The sequence below is a fragment of the Hyperoodon ampullatus genome, assembly GCF_949752795.1.
Source record: "Hyperoodon ampullatus genome assembly, chromosome: 4".
In the NCBI taxonomy this organism is placed as follows: Eukaryota; Metazoa; Chordata; class Mammalia; order Artiodactyla; family Ziphiidae; genus Hyperoodon; species Hyperoodon ampullatus.
Window position 1 is genome coordinate 52,293,763 of NC_136917.1, and position 24,300 is coordinate 52,318,062.

The 24,300-nt window shown below is 36.1% G+C and overlaps 1 protein-coding gene across 1 annotated transcript in view; it reads left to right on the plus strand.

The window, feature by feature from the left end:
- The window catches only part of LARS1 (leucyl-tRNA synthetase 1), a 67,965-nt gene extending 45,867 nt beyond the window's left edge, over positions 1-22,098 (plus strand). Inside the window, exons 23-32 of the mRNA XM_079703912.1 lie at positions 660-843; positions 4,965-5,055; positions 6,289-6,429; positions 7,825-7,965; positions 8,225-8,335; positions 10,775-10,885; positions 13,529-13,633; positions 14,897-14,992; positions 16,457-16,589; positions 21,705-22,098. Coding sequence (XP_079560038.1) covers positions 660-843; positions 4,965-5,055; positions 6,289-6,429; positions 7,825-7,965; positions 8,225-8,335; positions 10,775-10,885; positions 13,529-13,633; positions 14,897-14,992; positions 16,457-16,589; positions 21,705-21,910 — 1,319 coding nt within the window. The 3' untranslated portion in view covers positions 21,911-22,098. The remainder of the gene's footprint in view (positions 1-659; positions 844-4,964; positions 5,056-6,288; positions 6,430-7,824; positions 7,966-8,224; positions 8,336-10,774; positions 10,886-13,528; positions 13,634-14,896; positions 14,993-16,456; positions 16,590-21,704) is intronic.
- The last annotated feature ends 2,202 nt before the right edge of the window (positions 22,099-24,300 follow it).

Sequence of the window (24,300 nt, forward strand, 5' to 3'; positions counted from 1 at the left end):
CCCTACATACTGTTTTGACATTTGCCTTCTTCACTTAGTTCATATTTGAGATCACTTCATGTAGATACATAAGAGTTACCTCACTCTTTTACAGCAATATAGTCTTCCATTGCAAGGATGTCCTGTAATTTATTTAGACTTATTGATGATTTTTTCAATATTTTAGAATGGAAGATTTTGGTTGAAAAGTTGTATTTTGTTAGTAGGAAAGTTGGAAGAATCTGCTTTTAGGACTAAGAAAATCTGTATTTGTGCACATAAGGCACTTCTGTGTGTTCTGAATGCATTAAAATACAGTAATATTTTGCTACCTGTAAATGAGGCTGAGATGTTGATAGGGATATCTTTCCCCAGTTTATCATTTTTTCCCTCTGCCTCATTATAGATCACTTTATCTCATTAACTCAACATGCCTGAGAAGAAACACATATTGATGCTAAGTGTATGCAAATCAATACAGAAAATTCAAATATTTTAGCAACATCATTATGGATTCTACTTTTGGTGATCTTTATTTTTGCTGTTGATATATGCAGTTCTTTAAAGCGTTTGTTATTTCTTAATTTATATGTAGGCTTGGCAGTGTACTCAACTGGATACATAGTTGATATGCAGTAACCACATTTTTAAATCATCGATTGATTTTTTTCTTTTTCCAGGAATGCGCTTGGCTCTAGCTGATGCTGGTGACACTGTTGAAGATGCTAACTTTGTGGAAACCATGGCAGATGCAGGTATTCTCCGTCTGTACACCTGGGTGGAATGGGTGAAAGAAATGGTTGCCAACTGGGATAGCCTTAGAAGTGGTCCTGCCAACACCTTCAATGATAGAGTTTTCGCCAGGTAACCTACGGACCCCAACCACTTTGTACTTTAGAGTTGCTTAGTCCTGGTGTATTTTTAAGTTTTCTTTTTTTTTTCCTCATTAAATAAATTAGATGTTAATAATAACTACTATTCACTGAAAGCTTACTTGTGCCAGGTACTATGCTAATTACTTTGCATCCATTATCTGATTTTAGCCTTCTAGCAATTTTATATGATAAAGATATTATTAGCTCTGTTTTATAGTTAAAGAAATTGAAGCTTAGAAAAATTAAGTATTTCATTAAATGTCTCAAAGCTGGTAATTTCAAACTTGGGATATGAATTTGTTTCTGTCATCCAAAGCCCATTCTCATGACCATTTTACTATGCTGTCTTGCATTAGAGGAGGGTGGAATGGTTAAAGGAAAAGTAGGTTAAAGGAAAAGAGTTGTCTTTTCTTTTTTCCTTCAAAAAACATTTATCAGTCTTTTTGTATCAGGAACATCTGAAGCACTGGTATTACAAAGATGAATAAGACTTGATCCTTCATTGTAGTCTAGCAGAAGAGAAAAACACTTACCCAACCAATTATAAGTGCAATAGTAGGGATAGAGGGAAATTAGAGGAGATGGCATGTGAGTTCTGGGTTTCTTGAAAAATAAACCTAATTTTTGAGGGAGAGGAGAAAGCCACGGAAAGAGTATGGTATTTATTTGAAGTGTACAGTATGTGGAGAGCAGGAGTAGGAGATCAAACAAGTTGGGGCCATATTAGACCAAATTATGAAGGGCCTGAGGTAGTGTAAGGAATATATTTTTAATCCAATGTCAGTTGTTTAAAATGCAGCAACTAAGCCTGACTACAGCCTTAGTAAAGCTATTTTCATATTGCATTTTGGGCTTCTTAATAAAGTTTCCATCAAGGAATTTTTTTATTTTTTTAATTTTTTTTTATTTTTTTTTTTTTTTGCGGTACGCGGGCCTCTCACTGTTGTGGCCTCTCCCATTGCGGAGCACAGGCTCCGGACGTGCAGGCTCAGCGGCCATGGCTCACGGGCCCAGCCACTCCGCGGCATGTGGGATCTTCCCAGATCGGGGCACGAACCCACGTCCCCTGCATCGGCAGGCGGACTCTCAACCACTGCGCCACCAGGGAAGCCCTATTTTTTTAATTTTTGAATTTTATTTCATTTATTTTTTTATACAGCAGGTTCTTATTAGTCATCAATTTTATACACATCAGTGTATACATGTCAATCCCAATCTCCCAGGTCGGCACACCACCACCCCACCCCCACCACTTTCCTCCTTGGTGTCCATACATTTGTTCTCTACATCTGTGTCTCAACTTCTGCCCTGCAAACCGGTTCACCTGTACCATTTTTCTAGGTTCCACATGTATGTGTTAATATACGATATTTGTTTTTCTCTTTCTGACTTAACTTCACTCTGTATGACGGTCTCTAGATCCATTCACGTCTCAACAAATGACCCAATTTCATTCCTTTTTATGGCTGAGTAATATTCCATTGTATATATGTACCACAAGTTCTTTATCCATTCGTCTGTGGATGGGCATTTAGGTTGCTTCCATGACCTGGCTATTGTAAATAGTGCTGCAATAAATATTGGGGTGCATGTGTCTTTTTGAATTATGGTTTTCTTTGGGTGTATGCCCAGTAGTCAGATTGCTGGATCATATGGTAATTCTATTTTTAGTTTTTTAAGGAACCTCCATACTGTTCTCCATAGTGGCTGTATCAATTTACATTCCCACCAACAGTGCAAGAGGGTTCTCTTTTCTCCACACCCTCTCCAGCATTTGTTGTTTGTAGATTTTCTGATGATGCCCATTCTAACTGGTGTGAGGTGATACCTCATTGTAGTTTTGATTTGCATTTCTCTAATCATTAGTGATGTTGAGCAGCTTTTCATGTGCTTCTTGGCCATCTGTATGTCTTCTTTGGAGAAATGTCTATTTCGGTCTTCTGCCCATTTTTGCATTGGGTTGTTTGTTTTTTTAATATTGAGCTGTATGAGCTGTTTATATATTTTGGAGATTAATCCTTTGTCCTTTGATTCGTTTGCAAATATTTTCTCCCATTCTGAGGCTTGTCTTTTCGTCTTGTTTATGGTTTGCTTTGCTGTGCAAAAGCTTTGAAGTTTCAGTAGGTCCCTTTATTTTTGTTTTTCTTTCCATTACTCTAGGAGGTGGATCAAAAAAGATATTGCTGTGATTTATGTTAAAGAGTGTTCTTCCTATGTTTTCCTGTAAGAGTTTTGTAGTGTCCAGTCTTACATTTAGGTCTCTGATCCATTTTGAGTTTATTTTTGTGTGTGGTGTTAGGGAGTGTTCTAATTTCATTCTTTTACATGTAGCTGTCCAGTTTTCCCAGCACCACTTATTGAAGAGACTGTCTTTTCTCCATTGTATATCCTTGCCTCCTTTGTCATAGATTAGTTGACCATAGGTGCGTGGATTTATCTCTGGGCTTTCTATCTTGTTCCATTGATCTGTGTTTCTGTTTTTGTGCCAGTACCGTATTACCTTGATTACTGTAGCTTTGTAGTATAGTCTGAAGTCAGGGAGTCTGATTCCTCCAGCTCCATTTTTTTCCCTCAAGACTGCTTTGGCTATTTGGGGTCTTTTGTGTCTCCATACAAATTTTTTTTTTTTTTTTCTTTCTGTATGCGGGCCTCTCACTGTTGTGGCCTCTCCCGTTGCGGAGTACAGGCTCTGGACGCACAGGCTCAGCAGCCATGGCTCACGGGCCTAGCCGCTCTGCAGCATGTGGGATCTTCCCGGACCGGGGCACGAACCCATGTCCCCTGCATCGGCAGACGGACTCTCAACCACTGCGCCACCAGGGAAGCCCTCCATACAAATTCTAAGATTTTTTGTTTTAGTTCTGTAAAAAATGCCATTGGTAATTTGATAGGGATTGCATTGAATCTGTAGATTGCTTTGGGTAGTATAGTCCTTTTCACAATATTGATTCTTCCAATTCAAGAACATGGTATATCTCTCCATCTGTTGGTGTCCTCTTTAATTTCTTTCCTCAGTGTCTTATAGTTTTCTGCATACAGGTCTTTTGTCTCCCTAGGTAGGTTTATTCCTAGGTATTGTATTCTTTTTGTTGCACTGGTAAATGGGAGTGTTTCCTTAATTTCTCTTTCAGATTTTTCATCATTAGTGTATAGGAATGCAGGAGATTTCTGTGCATTAATTTTGTATCCTGCAACTTTACCAAATTCATTGATTAGCTCTAGTAATTTTCTGGTGGCACCTTTAGGATTCTCTATGTATAGTATCATGTCATCTGCAAACAGTGACAGTTTTACTTCTTCTTTTCCAATTTGTATTCCTTTTATTTCTTTTTCTTCTGTGATTGCCATGGCTAGGACTTCCAAAACTATGTTGAATAATAGTGTTGAGAGTGGACATCCTTGTCTCGTTCCTGATCTTAGAGGAAATGCTTTCAGTTTTTCACCACGAGAATGATGTTTTCTGTGGGTTTTGTCGTATATGGCCTTTATTATGTTGAGGTAGGTTCCCTGTATGCCCACTTTCTGGAGAGTTTTTATCATAAATGGGTGTTGAATTTTGTCAAAAGCTTTTTCTGCATCTATTGAGATGATCATATGGTTTTTCTTCTTCAATTTGTTAATATGGTGTATCACATTGATTGATTTGCGTATATTGAAGAATCCTTGCATCCCTGCGATAAATCCCACTTGATCATAGTGTATGATCCTTTTAATGTGTTGTTGGATTCTGTTTGCTAGTATTTTGTTGAGGATTTTTGCATCTATATTCATCAGTGATATTAATCTGTAATTTTCTTTTTTTGTAGTGTCTTTGTCTGGTTTTGGTATCAGGGTGACCATCAAGGAATTTTTAAACAAGCATGTGGTTAACTGTCTTGTCATAAACAGGAGCCCTAAGTAGTGTTATGACAATACTCAAGAGTGGATAGACAGTGGGAGGCTGCAGTAGTCAGTTTTGAGGAATACAGAGATGGTTTTGTGGTTGAGCGGTCTTAAATGTTTCATGCATTGTTCTCATTTTAATGTTTATTAGTATGTGTGGAAGTTTTTTATACCTGTATATATGTACTTGCCTTTAAACTCAATTACCTTTTTTTTCCTATTCAATAGTGAAATGAATGCAGGCATTATAAAAACAGATCAAAACTATGAAAAGATGATGTTTAAAGAAGCTTTGAAAACAGGGTTTTTTGAGTTTCAGGTAGGCTATTCTCTTCATAGCTATAAAATATGTCAGTGTGAATATGATGTATTTCTTGTTTTTTCCCCTCCTGCTGTAGCATTATAACTCATATTAAGTGGAGACTGAAAATTTGTAAAATATTCAATAAATTGTGATTTTAAATAGTTTTCTTGGGTACTTTTTGTATTATGTGTCTTTAATGTAAGTAATTCTATTCCTAGTTGAGCTGTGGGTTAATAAAGAGGTTAAATCTAAAAATTAGTCACGTTTTCCAGGAAAACACTTTAAAGTTGATAAAAACCAAAGGCATAATTGCAATTAATTGCTGTTAGTTTGAAAGCAAACATTTTCTGAGGTTTTCCACAAGGTGTCAGCATATCCTCAAGTTTGGCAGTTCAAGTGCTTAAAGTAAAAATGTAGCTTTCCTCAGTTAGTTTTGTAAAATATCACATTGGGATTTATGTAACTTGGTTTTCAGAGATGTGATTAAATAAGGATAAGTGCTGAGCATAGCAGTGTGTCATATTTACAGCCTTTTTGATGCTATTAATACATGCTAGTCAGCATTCACCCTTAGTACACAGTTTAAATTGTTCATCTTTTATGTCCATTACAAAATGTCTTTTTCAGATATTTTTCTTGAGAATCAGTATAAAACTGCATTATCCTTTTGTTAGGATTGATTTACATTTTTTTTTCTGAAAAACAGGGCTAAGTGAACATTTATTTGATTTTAGAATTGAAAAAAGATTTCCTAATCATAAAAGCAAAACAAAAGAATAACGAAAAAAATTCTGATGAATTTGCCAACATAGATAAGAAAAACATAACTGAAATCATCTTAAAAATACACAGTTAATTGGAAAATTATTTACAGTCTGTATTTCAGGATTTTGACAAGCCCATCAAAAAAATACTAATGGTGCAAAGAACAATTACCAAAGGACATGAACAAACAACGCCCCCAAAAGAACCCTGAATGGCTAAGAAATGCTTAAAAAGAAATACTTAATAGCAAAGATTATCGAAGATGTATAAGTTTAAACAATTTATTGTTTTTAACCTAAGGATTGATATACATTTATTTTCACGTTAAAAATAAAGTAAAACCTTTAGTAAAGTTTATTATGGTATTTTAAAAGACTAAATACTTAAAAATGCATTAAAATAGAGATACTGAGGTTTTTTTCCCTATAATTTTATTTTAAAGAAGTGGGGGAGAGAAATGGTAAATATCTCCAAATTTTGTAGGCTGCGAAAGATAAGTACCGTGAATTGGCCATAGAAGGGATGCACCGAGACCTCGTGTTCCGGTTTATTGAAGTTCAGACACTTCTGTTGGCTCCATTCTGTCCTCATTTGTGTGAGCACATCTGGACACTCCTGGGAAAGGTAGCTTTATGCATTTAAGATGTTCTGGGTGGTTTTGATTTGGGCCTCATTAAATAAATGTTGGGATAATAATGTTACTTAAGAGAGAAAGACTGAAAATGAGTATTTCAAGAATAATATTGGGTTCATTATCTCATAATTATTGCAGCAGCTTAAACTGAAGCTACATCGGGTATATATGCCTTAATTTATACACACACGGTGTATATATTTTATTAAAACTTTTTTTAAATTAATTTATTTAATTTATTTTTTTTTGGTTGTGTTGGGTCTTCGTTGCTGTGCATGGGCTTTCTGTAGTTGCAGCAAGCGGGGGCTACCCTTCATTGTGGTGTGTGGGCTTCTCATTGCAGTGGCTTGTCTCATTGCAGAGCATGGGCTCTGGGCACGCGGGCATCAGTAGTGGCACGTGGGCTCAGTAGTTGTGGCTTGCAGGCTCTAGAGCACAGGCTCAGTAGTTGTGACACACAGGCTTAGTTGCTCCGTGGCATGTGGGGTCTTCCCACTCCAGGGCTCAAACCCGTGTCCTCTGCATTGGCAGGCGGATTCTTAACCGCTGCGCCACCAGGGAGGCCCCCCTCTTTTTTTTTAGTTTTTAAAAAATATATATTTTTTATTGTATATATTTTAATAACGTGACTTTGTGCGTGTTGTTTATCACCTAATTCTTATTAGGAAATGTTATAATGTATTTGAATACATGTATAACTAATACTGTTTTCTCAACTGTTTGTTTAGAAAGGTGAAAATATTGAGAAAGATATAAATAACTGTTATGAGCTGCTTATAAACAAAGATAGAAGTGTATACTTGCATAAATATTCTTGTTTTATATAAAATTCCTGGCATATATAGGGCTGCATATTCAAGGATATTATATTAGCATTCTTACTGTGAAGATAAATTTATTTCTCCCAGGCTTCTCCCAGATAAACAGATTGGCTGGTTTAATAACTCCTTTCCAGCATTATTAGCCAAGCTCTTTTGTATTTTTCAATGTGTGAACAATGCAAAAATGTGCTCATGATATATATTCCAAATAGCCATACTTTCAGTACTGGATGTATTAATAGGATAAAAACTGAGAGTATGCATAATTTATATAACAAAGATTAAATTTAGGCAAATTAGCATTACATAATTTTCTTTGAAAGTGAGCATATGTGTGTGGGTATCAATATGCTTGTACAAATGGATGCTAATTAAGAATGTAGAGTCAGACTTCACAGCTTGAATTCTAGGGAACATTAGATCAGGGTCTGTGGAAGCGTGTTATGTGTAGTCAGGTTTGAACTTTGAGCACACAGTTACACACCATGCCTTGGTATGAAACTGTAACCAAGAATCATAAAATAGTTGTGTTGTCTAATCTCACTGAACCTTTTTTTTTTTAAGCCCGACTCAGTTATGAATGCTTCATGGCCTCTGGCAGGTCCTGTGGATGAAAGCTTGATACGCTCCTCACAGTATCTCATGGAAGTAGCACACGACCTTAGACTGCGACTCAAGAACTATATGATACCAGCTAAAGGCAAGGTGAGGTCATTTTTTTTTTAAATGTCATTCCTTAAAAGTTATTGGTCAAATAACATTTAATAGTAATGAAAATAAAGACAACTTTCATTAGGGCTATTTTCATTGCTAATGTAGGGCTGTTTTCATTTCTAATGCAGTTCTATTGTATGCATATTTTTTAATGTTAAAGGCAGTAGTGCTATATACTGGGAGAGGGTTCTTTCATTTTTGGTGTATATGAAAGTGATTAAATGTTTTTTTTCTTTCTTCTGCCCTGTAGAAGACTGACAAGCAGCTCCCTCAGAAGCCTTCACATTGCACCATCTACGTGGCGAAGAACTATCCGTCTTGGCAACACATCACGCTGTCAGTTCTGCGTCATCACTTTGAGGTGACGTTCTCAATAGACTCCCCCCCGCCTCACCCCAGCAGTGTCGTGTTCTGCCTATGCTGTTTTTGTTTTTAGGATGTTGGCAATGTCTAGGGGAAGGAAGACAGGCAGCTTTGTTTAATTACCTTTACACATGGAGTGCCATTTGTTATCCTTGGTGGCTCTTAAATGGATGCCGAGGGAAAAGCTGTTTTTCATCATTTCTGAAACTTTCATAAAAAAATACTAGATCTAGTTGTATGTAATTAAAAGGTGTGGGACTTTTTCATATGTGTGGTTAAAATTATGAAGCAAAAGGACTGAGTTTGCCTTTTGGATTTGTTGTGCCTTGAACACTGGCATTCATGAAGCCTTAACATTATTATGTTTGAAAAAATTTGAAGCTTGGCTCTTGAGTAATTTAAAAGAAAATGTCCAATTTGATAATTACCCATAGAAATGGAGAGTTTGATGTTGTGTTTTTGATTGTCAGGTAAATAGCTGTTAAATATGATAGTTGTATTTAAAGGGAACTCAATATTTAAACTTAGTTCTAGGTTTTCCTAGAGAAAAAAATTCACCTTCCTTTTTCCTTTCACATTCAAAATATGGAAACAAAGTATATGCTGTAGAATTTTTGCTCAGGTTATAAACAACAGTTATCGGTGGACAGAAACCATTAAGGTGCACTTTAAAAAGAGAAAGAAAGAGAGCGATCAGATAGGGATTATGGCCAAAGCATAAAGTGGTAATATAAAGGAAAAATCCTTAGCTTTGATTTTCTAGACCTTTATAGGAATTTTGCCTCAGTACTTTTCATGGTTAACCAAGAAATACTCAGAAGAACTTTTATATTTGTAAGATTTAATGGAAAGAGAAGAGAAAGTATTTTTGTATTCTACAATATGTGAACCTGTTTTTATGGAGAACTACCTCTTCCTTTGATTGCGTTTAATAGAAATGGAGTGTAGCTTTTAGAATCTGCTTGCAGAGTTTTGACTTATGGTAAGTAAAAGAGTAAAAGCTACTTTGGTAGTTAGAAAAATGAAATTTTGCCTCAGTAGCGTATATATTCATACCAGCATTTTCAAGGAAGCAGAAGAACCGAATACGGTATGTAATGTCCCAGATATTAAAAAATTAATCACCACTGTTCTTTTAGAAGTTATATTTTTACTTATATTTATTGACTAGATTACATAGTTTGAAATCAGCATCATCTATTGACATTATTTGGAATGACCAGCTTCCTTTAAATTTTTCATTTGTTTTCATCCACAAGAACTAAAAGAATGTCAGTTTATAATCAAGAAGAATGTTCTTATGTTCAATATGGCACCTTTTTGGTGACATAAGGAAAAAAGAGTGTTTTCCCCCCTCTCCTTTTTCTTATGTATTTCAAAGCAACATATTGGCAAGTGGAGAAAATATTTTTTCCTATGTACTCTAGTAAAGGTTAGAGTTGAAAGTAAATAGATTATTGGAAATCTTACTGTATGTTACTTTTCTTTTAGATTTATTACCAACCCTTGGCTTTGGTGTGATTCTTTTACAATAAGGAGAAAATAGGTCACCCAAAAGTCTGGAAAGGCCGCTTACTTTATTTCTCCTCTATTGATGTTTGCAGGAGTGAATTTAAATTCAGGCAGCTCATTTGGGACTGTGTGCATATTAATGCTTACGATATAGATATTTATTTTTGGTAGATAGAAATTTTATTATTTTTAACAGGTTGATAGCTAGAGATTCTTTTTTCACATTTGCGGTAACAATTTATAAGGCAGAGTGTTCAAAAGCAGACATTATAATACATCTTATATGATAGTTGTATAGTTTTCATTTTGATATGACTAATGAAATGCTTTGAAAAGTTTGAAGACATAGGATTTTTATAAGACCATTTTATCACTAGATAAGATCTAATGTTACAATCCTAGAGGTATCATTAGTGTAAGGGAAAATTAAATATTTTAGCATGATGCACGTGCTCTTCTTTACCCGAAAAAACATGTGTCCTTTGAATTTAGAGGAAAGAGGAGACTCCTTTCTGTATTATTCATTTACCTTTCACTTCCCTGTGATGCTAGAGGCTTCACCCTCTTGTGCTGCTCTCTAGCAGATTGGTAGAGGCCACCATTTCATGCCTGGCTAGTTTCTTACAGGCACATCTACTATCCTACATTATCTTTTTATTTATTTATTTATTTATTTTGCGGTACCTGGGCCTCTCACTGTTGTGGCCTCTCCTGTTGCGGAGCACAGGCTCCGGACGCGCAGGCTCAGCAGCCATGGCTCACAGGCTCAGCCGCTCCGAGACATGTGGGACCTTCCCGGACCGGGGCACGAACCCGCGTCCCCTGCATCGGCAGGCGGACTCTCAACCACTGCGCCACCAGGGAAGCCCCCTACATTATGTTTAAAATATTTTTCTTCACATTCCTCTCCCACTCTTTTTTTTAGACCAACAGTGGAAAATTGCCTGATAACAAAGTCATTGCTAGTGAACTAGTCAATTTGCCAGAATTGAAGAAATACATGAAGAAAGTGATGCCATTTGTTGCCATGATTAAGGTAAGCTGTGGACCTTGTGCAGCTGTGACCACATGGGTAATGGTTAGATAGGATAGTAGAAGTAAGAGGAACACTTTGGGCACAGTATCCCCAAAGAAATCTGCTAAAATAGCACTTTTCAGTCAGTGGTTGTAGAAATGAGTGATCAGATTTGGGATTTACCTGTGGAATTGCTGAGTGTGTGAAAAATATGTATTGTGGAAGAAAAATTGGTTGAGAATTACTGCACTAAAAGATTCTCTTCATATTCTACCTTCCCTTCTTTTCAGTTTAAGGAGGAAGCATAGTCTTTTGGCTTACATTAGGGTATTTTTACTAGATCCTATTACTGGAACAAGATTCTACATTTGTATAGGTTTAGCTTAACAGGATAAACGTTGTTTATAGTGGTTAGATCAGGGTTTCTCAACAATGGCTCTATGTGTATTTTAGGCTGGATAGTTCTTGGTTGTGGGAGGCTGTCCTGTGCACTATAGGGTGTTTAGCAGTGTCCTTGGCTTCTACCCACTGGATGCCAGTAGAATTTCTCCCTCCCCTACTCAAGTTATGACAACCAAAAATGCCTCCATACATTGCGAAATATCTCCTGGTAGCAAAATCAGCCCCCCACCATAGCTCCCCCATTGAGAATCTTTGGGTTAAACTCTTAGTCTTTTTCATATATATAACTGATCTGGTGGATTTCCTGACAAAGAGAAACAGAAAGAAGACTGTATATTGCTTAAGATCTCAGACTCTGGGGGCAGACAAATCTTGGCCCAAATCCTGTTTTCTGTCACTTTTTAGTTTGGAGGACTTAGACAAATCACTTAAATTCTCTGGGCCACAACGTTTTTCATCTATAAAATAGGAAATTAATAGAACTTACCTTATAGGAGTGCTGTGAGGAGTAAATGAATTAATACACATAATACATTTTAATACTACCTGTCAAAAAGTAGGCTCAGTACATTTTTAAGAAAATGTATATCAGTGTCTTCCAGCCTGCTAAGCATGTAATGGTTATTCTTAAACTTTAGATTAATTATTGAATCTTGTAGGCTACAGATACCTGCCTGATAAGAGACCAAAACTCTTAGCTTATCTTGTATTGGAGTAGATTGTGTTCTTAGGAAAGCCTTTTAATTCTCCTAGAACCAGAGTCAACTATCTGAGCGTTATGGTATTTGAAGTTTCAGAAATAATTTAGAAAAATGGCTTGACCTACACTAATAAGTTATGTTTGCTGGTATGCTCATAATTCATTGGTTCCCAGCTAGTGCCATTGGTCATAATGTCAGATCCATTGTCAATATGGGGAAATCAACAAAATATCCCATTGTTGGTTGCAGAGGCAATTAATTTTGGTGACATGTTTTATAGAATCCAGTGAAACTGATTTTAAATGATGTTAGATTCAAGGGTCGGCTTTTTGAAAAACCAGTGTTAGATTTTTTGAGTAGTAAAATATTTTTTCAGTAATATTGGTATTACTTGGTATTATCAGGCAAATTAGTGGTTTGAAACTTTGAAAAGTGTTTAGTAAATCTGGGAATAAGAAAAGGGTTTTCTAGCACCTCATGGGAAAAGAAACAACTTGGATGGTAAATGAAGGTAGTGAATATTAAGAATCATGTCAGGTCACTTTCATGTAAGTGAAACATGTTCTAGGCAGTTAGCTGTATTTGTGCATATGAACTTAGGTCTTGAAGGTTACATCTTGAGCAGCAAATATTGATATTTAATGTTAAAATTAAGAATAAGAAATGGTTTTTTATATGTCACAGGATTATCTGAGTACCCATATAATCTGACTTTAAAAAAATTTTTAAATTTATAGGAATATTTTGTTTGGTTATTATTAATTCACTGTTTCTTGAAATAGCTTTACAGATATGGTATCTTGGAAACATTTAATTTAATTTAATTTAATTTAGTTTATTTGTTAGCTGAAGAGGTTTTTTTTTTTTTTTTTTTTTTTTTTTTTTTTTTAAGATGATGTTGGGGGTAGGAGTTTAGTAATTTATTTATTTTTGCTGTGTTGGGTCTTCGTTTCTGTGCGAGGGCTTTCTCTCTAGTTGTGGCAAGCGGGGGCCACTCTTCATCGCGGTGCGCGGGCCTCTCACTATCGCGGCCTCTCCTGTTGCGGAGCACAGGCTCCAGACGCGCAGGCTCAGTAGCTGTGGCTCACGGGCCTAGTTGCTCCGTGGCATGTGGGATCTTCCCAGACCAGGGCTCGAACCCGTGTCCCCTGCATTAGCAGGCAGATTCTCAACCACTGCGCCACCAGGGAAGCCCCTGAAGAGGTATTTTAAGACATTTGTTTGATTCCTTGTCAAAGTGAGTTCTTTGGGTTTGCATATTAAGTCAGGGTAAATTAACAATGATGAAATCATATTTCTTTTATAAATCTGAAAACCTTGTCCTTCTAGTCTTTTCAGTGCTGTCTTAATCTTATCATACTTTAAATGATAATTACTCTCAGCGAGTAATTTCATTAGCGAGCAAACATAGATAAGGGAAACCATGAGTCCAAGGCCTTTCCTTTAACTGTTCAAATTTGAAGATACTATCACTTGAGAGACTGATTGCTTTGGCAGAAATATGTTCTTTTCATCATATTCTTAATGTGATTTTGTTTTTCAAAACCATTTTGGCTGCTAGGAAAATCTGGAGAAGATGGGACCTCGTGTTCTGGATTTGCAATTAGAATTTGACGAACAGGCAGTGCTCATGGAGAATATAGTCTATCTGACCAATTCTCTTGAGGTAAGAGGGGCCTGGGATTCTAATAACTAGTTAACTATAGTAAACAGTCCAGTTCTTTAGTTTTATAATAAACCTTTTTATAAACTTCACCTTCTATGTTTAGTACCTTTGCCAAATATATTTTGGGGGGAAAGAGAATGGGTGGTGTAGAAGTTACAGGAAGAAGAAATGATCTGTTCCTTATTTCACTTATCAGTTATTCTATTCCTAAAATACTAACTGTATATGCCTGGATTTCCTCTTCAAAATTATCCGTAAAAAAAAATGAGAGACCTTATATTCAAACGCTTTCAAAATCTCTCATATTATGGAGTATTCTGGATTGCTTTTTTTCCCCCCTCCCTATAAGACCTCAGAATCACAGATTTGGATTAATTAGAATCCTTGATTCATTGTATATTATCAGTGGTCCATGTTTGGCTCTGTTTTTTTTTTCTTAATTAGTAATATAATCACCATCCATGAATCTACTGCCCAACTCAGGAACTAGAACATTACCAGTAGCTTTCACATATCTGAGTTTCTCCCCATTCCATCTTCCTGCCCCAGTGACAATTTAATATATAGATTCTAAAAATGCTGTCTCTCATTCACCTTAGGCAGAAGGAAAGATAATTTTCTATAGGAAATTGTGTTAGAGGATTCAAAAAGTGGTTCTAGTAATAATGAAAACACTAATATAAAAAAGTGCAGGTTTAGAGTTTGAATAAAATTGTTTTATGAAATACAGGAATGGAAGAAATAAGCATTTCTAAATAAGCATTTTATGTCATATAATTATAAATTGTGTTAATAAAGTAAGTATTAGTAGACATCTATTTTATGTATATTTCTAAATGTTCACATGTACTCATGGAGGTCAAAAAACTTCTTGGATATTTACACTGGGACAATGGGAACACTTTATTTAGGGTCATCTTGTATTCAGGTATATGCAATTTGCTACATTAATGAGTTTTTCCGTTTATTTGAGTGAAAGCCTTTTGTACTGATTTTTGTTTTCTCTCAGGCAGCAGGTAGATGCCAGATTTCCTGATAGAAGATGGTAAACATGACTATATAACATACTATGAGGCATCTAACATGAGTGTTAAATACTTCATGATAGGTTTCATTTAATGTTTATACGGAAAATAATAAAACTGCACAGGCCATTTCATGATAAGTGGAGAACCTGGTTTTGCTCTTTGGTGAAATGAGGTGATGACTAATTCCAATCATATTAAGTGATACTAATGACTTCCATCTTTCCCCTCTACTTAGCTAGAACACATAGAAGTCAAGTTTGCCTCTGAAGCAGAAGATAAAGTCAGGGAAGATTGCTGTCCTGGGAAACCACTTAATGTTTTTAGAACAGAAGTAAGTTGAAAGAATCTCACTGAATCATTGCATTTTAGAGCTAGAAGAGACTTTAGAGAGCTTTACATCTAAAACCATCATTTTAATGATGGAAGGAAGTGAGGTCCAGAGAAGTTAAATGATTAGCTTGGCTTAGGCCACTTAGTTGGTTAGTAGTGGGTCTGGATTTGAGGTCCTCTAATTCCCTGGTTAATGCAACCCTCACTTTTCCTTACTCTACTATCACGGGTAGCATCAGATGTTGATTGTGATTTTAAAAATAAGAATATGATTTTCAAAACCTGACTTAAAAAAAAAGATAGTGGACATTGAAATGTGAAACTTTTTTAAACAGTGAAAAGGAGCTCTCATATTTCAGATGAGTTTTAGTTTAATAATGGTATTCAAGACTTTTGGTTTCTGGCATAAACCAGATTGATGCATCATTTCACATTATACTGGAAATGCTTTCTTAATTTCTTATTTTTTGGCCATTATTGGTGAAGATAAATAGGTTTTGAAGTTTGGGGAGATTTTATTTATTAACTCTTAAAGAATCCATTCAGAATGGCAGCATTTGGTAAAGTTCACTGGAGTGCCATTGTGAAAGTCCATAAAATGCCCTACTTTTCTTGATAAGCAGAGGACTTACATATATCCTGCTACTTTTACCACATTTAATTGAAAATGCAGCAAGCAGAAAAAGTCTATTTTGAAAGAATGAAGTAATCATGATCATGCAGACCTCCTAAATTTATCATCAGATTATAAATAGTCTCATTACATTAAGATATCGTGGCTTTTAAAAGTACAGTCATTTGGGCCATGGATATAGGTACATGAAGTAGTTTTCCCCATACAAATATGTTTATTTCAAGCTTCTTTCAAGCATTCCATTAAGCTACTATATATTTAAGTTTCATAAGGCTCAGTTGACTTTTTCCACTTAAAATAATGAGCACGTTCTTTTACTATATAGTTTATATTATGTGGGAGTTAGTATGGCATAGAACTGAGTTTATGCTCAGTAAAGGTGAGGCTCTGCCTCTTACTAGCTATGTGACCTTGGGCTACTTTGTTAATCTTTCTGGTTCTCAGCTTTTCATCTGTGAAAAGGGGTCTTAAGGAACTGCCATTCAGGATACAGGAATAATATGTCTATAAAGTCATTCGTACAGTGTCTGGTACATAGTAGGAATTCAGTAAATGGTGGTAGTTTTAGAAGAGAAAATAGAGCTATTGTTTTTATCCATCATCAGTATTGATATATGTACTCATAGTCATTTTTACCTAGGCATTTGGTTATAAGCATGAGCTTTTGTACATTTTTTCTTTCATATTTGAGTACCCCTTGGTCTTGATTTTAGAATACCAGAATTAAATCTGTCTTTCATTGGGCATTAAAAATCTAGCAGAGATTCCTTCTCCCTCAGCAGTATTCAAGTTTGATTTCCTATAACAGTCATTTTCTCTTTATTTTCTTAGCCTGGTGTATCAGTTTCCCTAGTGAATTCTCAGCCATTCAATGGCCACTTCTCAACCAAAATTGAAATCAGGCAAGGAGATAACCGTGATTCTATAATCCGGCGTTTAATGAAGGTGGACCGAGGAATCAAAGGTAAATGGTTTCCTTGAAGTGCACATTTGGCAGTAGCTTGTGGATTTGATGAGTTCTAAGCAGAGGGGAGAAAGAAAAGTAACTGTCTTGCTTAGGGACAGTCATGTAATGTTGTGGAAAGAGTGTTGGACCCAGAATCAGGACACCTATATTTTCTTTGGGGACATTGTGACTAGGTAGCTTGGTGGCTTGGCCATGTCACTTAAGCTCTAAACTGATTTCTCTTTTAGTGAAATGAGGACACTGGATTAGATATTTTTCCAGGATTCCATCTAGCTTTAAAATTGTAATAAGCAATTTCCAACACTCAGAAGTATTCAGAATTAAGGAACATATTCCCTTAATATTCCAAACTAACCTGCTTGACTGAATCTGTTCCTGGGGAAGGAAGAGAAACAGAGTAAAAGTTATTGAGTGTCTGCCATGTATTAGCCATTTAATCCTTTTACAACCCTGTAACATTTAGGGTATTATTCCCCTTTTGCAGATGATGAAATGGAGGTTAGAAAGGCTAAATAACTTGCAAAGTTCGTATAGCTAGTAAATCCTGGAGCTGGAATTCAAACTTAGATATATTTGACTCCAAAGCTCATATTCTTTCTTTTAGACAGCATGCCTCCGTGTAAAATATGTAAATAATCTTAATTTCTTAGCAAGATTAAGTCTAGATCTCCTATGATTAGATTTGATATAATAATTTATAGCTTTTTTTTAAACATCTTTATTGGAGTATAATTGCTTTATAATGGTGTGTTAGTTTCTGTGGTATAACAAAGTGAATCAGCTATACATATGCATATATCCCCATATCTCCTCCCTCTTGCATCTCCCTCCCACCCTCCTTATCCCACCCCTCTAGGTGGCCACAAAGCACCGAGCTGATCTCCCTGTGCTATGCAGCTGCTTCCCACTAGCTATCCATTTTACATTCGGTAGTGTACATATGTCAGTGTTACTCTCTCACTTCGTCCCAGCTTACCCTTCCCCCTCCCCATGTCCTAAGTCCATTCTCTAGTCTGCATCTTTATTCCTCTCCTGCCCCTAGGCTCATCAGACCTTTTTTTTTTTCTTATAGATTTCATATATATGTGTTAGCATACGGTATTTGTATTTCTCTTTCTGACTTACTCTTTGTGACAGACTCTAGGTCCATCCACCTCACTACAAATAACTCAATTTCGTTTTTTTATATGGCTGAGTAATATTCCATTGTATATATGTGCCACATCTTCTTTATCCACTCATCTGTCAATGGACACTTAGGTTGCTTCCGTGTCCCGGCTGTTGTAAATAGTGTTGCAGTGAACATTGTAGTACATGACTCTTTTTGAGTTATGGTTTTCTCAGGGTATATGCCCAGTAGTGGGATTGTATAGCTTCTTTTTTTAATTACTCAGCTGGTCTTACGCTGAGAAGAGCGTGAAGGGAATTAGTTTGTTTCTGTACTATTTTTCTTCCAAATTATGAAGACAAATTAATGTTGAGATTCCCTATTTTGCACGATCTCTCTCTTCTCTTCTTATGGCAATCAAGAGTTGATTGGGCCAAATACCATCAGCATAAAATTTTCTGAAAAGATTTACAAATCCAATACAGTGACCAATTTATGGAAATATATTCAGGGTAACAACATTCCATTTACATAGAAGACTTAAAATAGCCCTTTGAAATTCATTGTACCATGTATTTTTTGTTCTCTTGAAGTCATTCGTGTACCTTCTGTTGTCATTTCTTGAGAGAATATCATGTGTAGTGTGTGTAGAGATAAGTGTGTATGCAGAGACTGCTATGTAGGTACTAGGGGCTTTGGGGAGTCCACAAAGTACTGTTCATTAGGAGGCTGCATCTAGTGAAGGAGTAGGGGACTAAGCTATTGAAGTACATAATCATAATCTAAGGAGAAACTGCTGAGTACAGTAAGAGAGATATAGTAAAATTTACACACAGAAAAAGGTGAGATTATTTCCATCTGTGGTGATCAGAGATGATTTTATGGAGAAAACATTGTTTGATAGGGCCTTGAGAATTATACCTGTGAGGGTGAAGGGAAAGTGTGTACTAGCATGAGGGAAACACTGATACTTTTTTCACTGTGTACCAGCAATATGTTAGGACTAGGAATATTTTTGTTTGCAGACATCTAAACAAATTCTGGTAAAATATACATAACACAAAATTGACCATTTTAGTCATTGTTTAAGTGTACAGTTCGGTAGCATTAAGTACATTCACATTGATGTGCAGCCATCACACTATCCATTTCTAGAACTTTTTCATCATCCCAAACTGAAACTCTGTACCCATTAGATAATAACTCCCCGTTCTTCCTCCCTGTAGTCGCTGGTAACTACTCTTCTACTCTATGTATTTGACTGTTCTAGGTACCTGTATAGTGGAATCATACAATATTGTTCTTTTGTATGTCTTATTTCACTTAGCAAAATGTTTTCAAGGTTCATCCATTTTGTTGTAGACATTTAGCATGTTCCTTCAATAAACCAGGTACTGTAGAATGATAATGCCATCCTTAGAACTTATAGGCCACAAAAAGCAGAACTTGAAAATTTTGAAGTGTGAACATATAGGAAGCCATTTTGTGGCCTTCCTTTTGGCTGTTTTATATTGCATATATTCAGTCATGAGAAATTTTTGTAATAGGAAGAACTCTTAACTTTGAAGAACAATATGGTGGCTTCTAAAGAAAATAGATATTTGTGTGGACATGCTGGATAGGATTATTATGAGGTTATAGTGCATAAGAGGTTTTATTCCTGTATTGGAAATTGGATTATATAATATAATGTTAAACCTGACTCCCTTTTAAATACACTCAGATGCAGCACTGACTAGGTTCTTTAGAACTGTACTGATATGTTTTCTTGAGCTCGTCTTTTCTCACTGAGCCTCTGGCATAATTCTTACATCCTTTGTCATTCTAGCTGTGAATAATATTATCATGAAGTGCTTTAAGTTTGGTATTAGTGACTGCTGTGAATTTGGAAAATAGATAGAAACATTAGGGGGAGTTTGCAATTGATATTCCTCCAAGTATCTACAGAAGAGCTCTAAACTTAAGACTTTTCCAGAAGCCCTCAGAATACTTTGATATCTAAGGGGACTGAGTATATTGAGTATATGAGATGGGAAAGGAGTGAAATTCAATAACATATTTCTCAGTCTGTCTGCTGTGATAGCCAGCAAGTCATCCAATTAGTGCCAATTGTATTGAGGGTGATTATGATCTAGGTCCAGGAGGCACTAGGAGCTAAAATCATCATTCAGTCCACAAAGGCCATGGAGCAACTATTTGACGATAATGACTTTAAATCACTTACCACCCATGCCACATATGAACTGATAATTTGGAGGTGAAAAGCTCCGTTTCACGTTATCAATCCCTAGGGACTCTCAATCACTCATCTTCAAGTGCCTTAAATCTTGTGTAGTTGCAGACTTAAATTTCAACATTTTCAGTGATAAGAGAGGTCTGGGATAAGAAAAGATAGTAAAACCACTAAGAAAGCACCAATAATTTTATTGACAGTAATGAACTACATGTTGAAACATCAAAGCAGATGTATTCTGTCACTTAGAAGCCTGATTGGGTATTAAGGCTTCTTTGAAATAGTTTGATTCAGCATTGCTTGGAATGATGAGGGAGGTCTGTTTCAGAGACAGTGAGAGAGAGAGACAGAGGCAGATCTGCAGTAAAATACTTTGTGCATAAAATCTGCCGGTAGGACTTGTCACTGCTTCCATAAGAAAATAATTTGCTATCACTGATGTGCATGTTGAATTGCAGTAGCTGTTAAAATGAATTGTGTTCTTCCCCCCAAATTAGGCCATGGCTGTCATGAAAAGTGTAAGTGCTCCTTTCCCATTTTAATTTTCAGGGCTTGTGCTGTATATGGGGATAGATTGTATGGCCTCTGCAGAGACTCTACAAAGACTCTTAGGCAGGGTTTGCCTTCATGATAGTTTCAGATAATTGCTCTATAAGCCCCAGGATCCCTACTCTAAACTTGTAGTCCTTTAGTCTTTGTTTCCCAAGGAGAATAGAATGCCTGGATAACCTGTACTCCTGGCATAGCCGCCAGCTGCATTAATGTCTCCTTTTATCTTTTTTTAAACCTTATCCCTCTCATGCTAAGCTTCATACTCTCAAGGCAACATGAGGGAGTGTAGCTCATGGACCACCCAGCAATCTACTTTAGAAAGGGGTGGGAAGTAATTCAGAAAATATCTTCAGTTTCTGTGGATCAGGTTAAGTATAAACTAGCCATGCTACACTTAGAATGAGCTGTAAATCCAGAATCAGCGTTTGTAGTCATTTATGGTGTTTTTCTGCCGTATAAAATAAAACCATTTGATGTTGAAAAGTCTCAGAATTGCTGAAATAAATAAATTTCTCTTGGGCTCAGTTGTTGGCAGGATTGTTGGATCATAAATTTGTTCAAGGGACAAGTGCTTTCTTTACCAGGAGCCATCTTATCAGCTTGCATAAGAGCAGATCAGGAAAATCTCAAGCAAGGGAGGGTTGGAGCTCATCGAAAAGCTCAAAATTCTAAAACCTGTGCCCTTTCCCCCAGCCATTCCCCTACTTTCCTTGTCTCTCATCAGCTTGTTAATACACTTTCATCCTTTGAGCAAAACAAGAAACTGGTAATGCTATTTCTTAGAGTAGTAATTCTTTTTCCAAAATTACCTTTCCCAAAAAGTCATAATCCTTACACTTTTAAATATTCCAGGAAGCAAGAAAGATAAATAAGTTTTAGGCTTTTTAATATTCTGAAAAATGGTTAACTGAAGTGTATTAAAAGTGATTTGAGAGACCATATAGGATAATGCTCAAAAATATAATCAATCCCTCCCCTTGGTTTGTAATTCAGGAGATGTGTTATCCAGAATCTCTGCTGGTCTTTGATCTGGGTAAAAGCTGACAGAAGATGAAGATTTGTTAGATTCAGTTTTGCTTTCTGACATCGGGTCCTATTTAGTAATCTGATGAAAATATTTTTTTAGATATAACAACCAGTGTGAATTATCAGACTCAGGCATGGGTTTGAGTCAGTGACTGTAATTAAATGTTCATATTGATACTTTCTTTTGCTGTAGACCTTTCCAAAGTGAAACTGATGAGATTTGATGATCCACTGTTGGGGCCTCGGCGAGTTCCCATCCTGGGAAAAGAGCACGCTGAGAAGACCCCCATTTCTGAGCATGCTGTTTTCCACGTGGACCTCATGAGCAAGAAAATTCATCTTACTGAAAATGGGCTATGGGCGGATATTGGTGATACAATGATCTATCTGGTCCATTAAATTCAGGCACATTGGAGATTTATCCTGGTTTCTGGGGATATTACTACTATTATTGTGCCTATAGATGGGCTATGAGAATCTTAGGCTGGACCTAAATAGATTTCATTTCTAACCATCAAATTCTGCATGTACTTGTAAATACACCAAGTTTTCTTGGATTCCTGGACCTAATAAATTTTTTTTCCTTATTGAGGCCTCGAAGAGAAGTAGTTGTACCATACTTTGTTTTTGTTTTTTAACAAATTATTACCATTTCCCAGAAGCTTCTAGTATTTCAGATTATTACAAAAGTGTCAGTATGCTTCTTGTATGAGGTATACTTCATATTATTTATGAGGCTAAGGAGCATCTAACAACTTTTTATATTATATCCATTGTGGAGTCAGCTGTTTTTCTTCTTTAAAAAGAGTAAATTAGACAGCTAGTTTTGCTTTTTAAAGAGAACTCTCATGATGATTTTAAAAGAACAAATGAGAATATTTTGACTTGATTATGATCACTCAGTATTTTGTATAAAGAATAAATAGGTCTTATGTTTATAAGTATTTTTTTAGCTTTAATATATTCAATTAATCACCAATAATACTTTTTCAAGGCTAATATCAGTAGTTTATAAACAGTTTATTTGATTTTCACTAAATTTAGGTGAAATTTTAGGATTTAGGATTTCCCCCAGAAATCTGCATTTATCAGATTTGTCTTTGAGTCCAATTGTGTTTAAAGATCAAGCCAACGGGGACTTCCCTGGTGGCACAGTGATTAAGAATCCTCCTGCCAATGCAGGGGACACGGGTTCGAGCTCTGGTCTGGGAAGATCCCACATGCCGTGGAGCAACTAAACCCGTGCGCCACAACTACTGAGCCTGTGTCCCACAACTGCTGAAGCCCATGTGCCTAGATCCTGTGCTCCACAATAAAGAGAAGCCACTACAGCGAGAAGCCTGAGCAGCACCGCAACAAAGAGTAGTCCCCGCTCGCCGCAACTAGAGAGAAAGCCCGCGCCCAGCAACGAAGACCTAATGCAGCCAAAAATAAATAAATAAATAAAAAACAAAAAAGACCAGGCCAACAGCATTGCAAATTCTTTTATTCTTTCTGGAATGTCTTTTGATATTGTCTGTGCCATCTGTTTTCATATGAGGAAAAAATAGGTATTGATTGACAGACAAGAAAAACATTTCCATTTCTTGAAGGGTTTAATATAGGGAAAGTCCAACTCTGATAATCCTAAGGAACCTGAATTCTAACTTTTCAGGTCATGTAAAAAGATTTTATTGAGCTTCCTTATTTTGCTTTATACAGTTTGAGATTACTGGGCCTAGTTGAATGCTCTATTTTAGATTCATTAAAGCAAATCACAGAACATTAGAACTGAAATATTCCTTAGAGATCATTAAGTGCAAATCATTGTTTATCTGCTAGGAACAGGCTGTATAGCAGAGTGGGTAAGGTTACATTCTCTGAAGTCAGGCTAGCTGCGTTAGATTTCCATTTCTTCCACTTGCTACTTGGGTGGTTTTGGCCAGTTACTCAGCCCATTTCTTCATCTGTAAAATGGAACTAGTAATTTACCTACTTTCTGGGCTTACTGTGAGATGTTTAGATGAAACAATCTAGGAAAATCTTATATATAGCATAGTGCCTGGCAGGTGGTAGACCTTCAGAAATGTTGCTGATGATGATGATGATGAGCCTTCAGTAAATGTTACTGAATACTACTACTTCTATTACTACTACTACTACTATATCAGGATTAAGATATAAAGATTATATTAAGATTACTCTGGGCCATAATCATGTCATATTTGTTTGGTTCTTTTGGGGCAACTGTTTTGTTTGCCCTCCATTAGATTCTTTTCTGCTCCCTCAATATGAATAGCTTTAGTTATCCCCAAAATCAAAGTAATCCTTCCTGGGGCCTAAAGCCTACTTATGTTTAACTTAGGCAAATTAAATGAAATGAGCTTGGCCAAAAAAAAGAAAGGTGAAAGGAAAATAATTTTACTATTGTAAGTGATTGTGCCTTTATTAAATGAGCCTATGAACCTGTACTTCCTTGGATTAAGTGTGAGTTGGGATTCATGGATTCTCTGTCCCCTCAGTCTCAATTCCTATGTGTCTCTCTTAAGAATAAATGTCTTGCTGGGCTGAATATATTTTTTATGTTTAACGATATGTAAGTTTTGTATAAGGAAGCCTCTAAGCATAAGCCTATTACTTCATCAGGTGTGAAACAAAAAACAGCAGCTAGTTGAAATGCTGAAGGAAAAATAAGCTGCATTGGGCTTATTGTTTTATGGGAGATGGTTACCTTCCTAAAGGATTCTAACTCTTTTTAAGTTGTAAAATGTAACGCACATAAAAAGTGAACAACAATAAGAAATGTATAA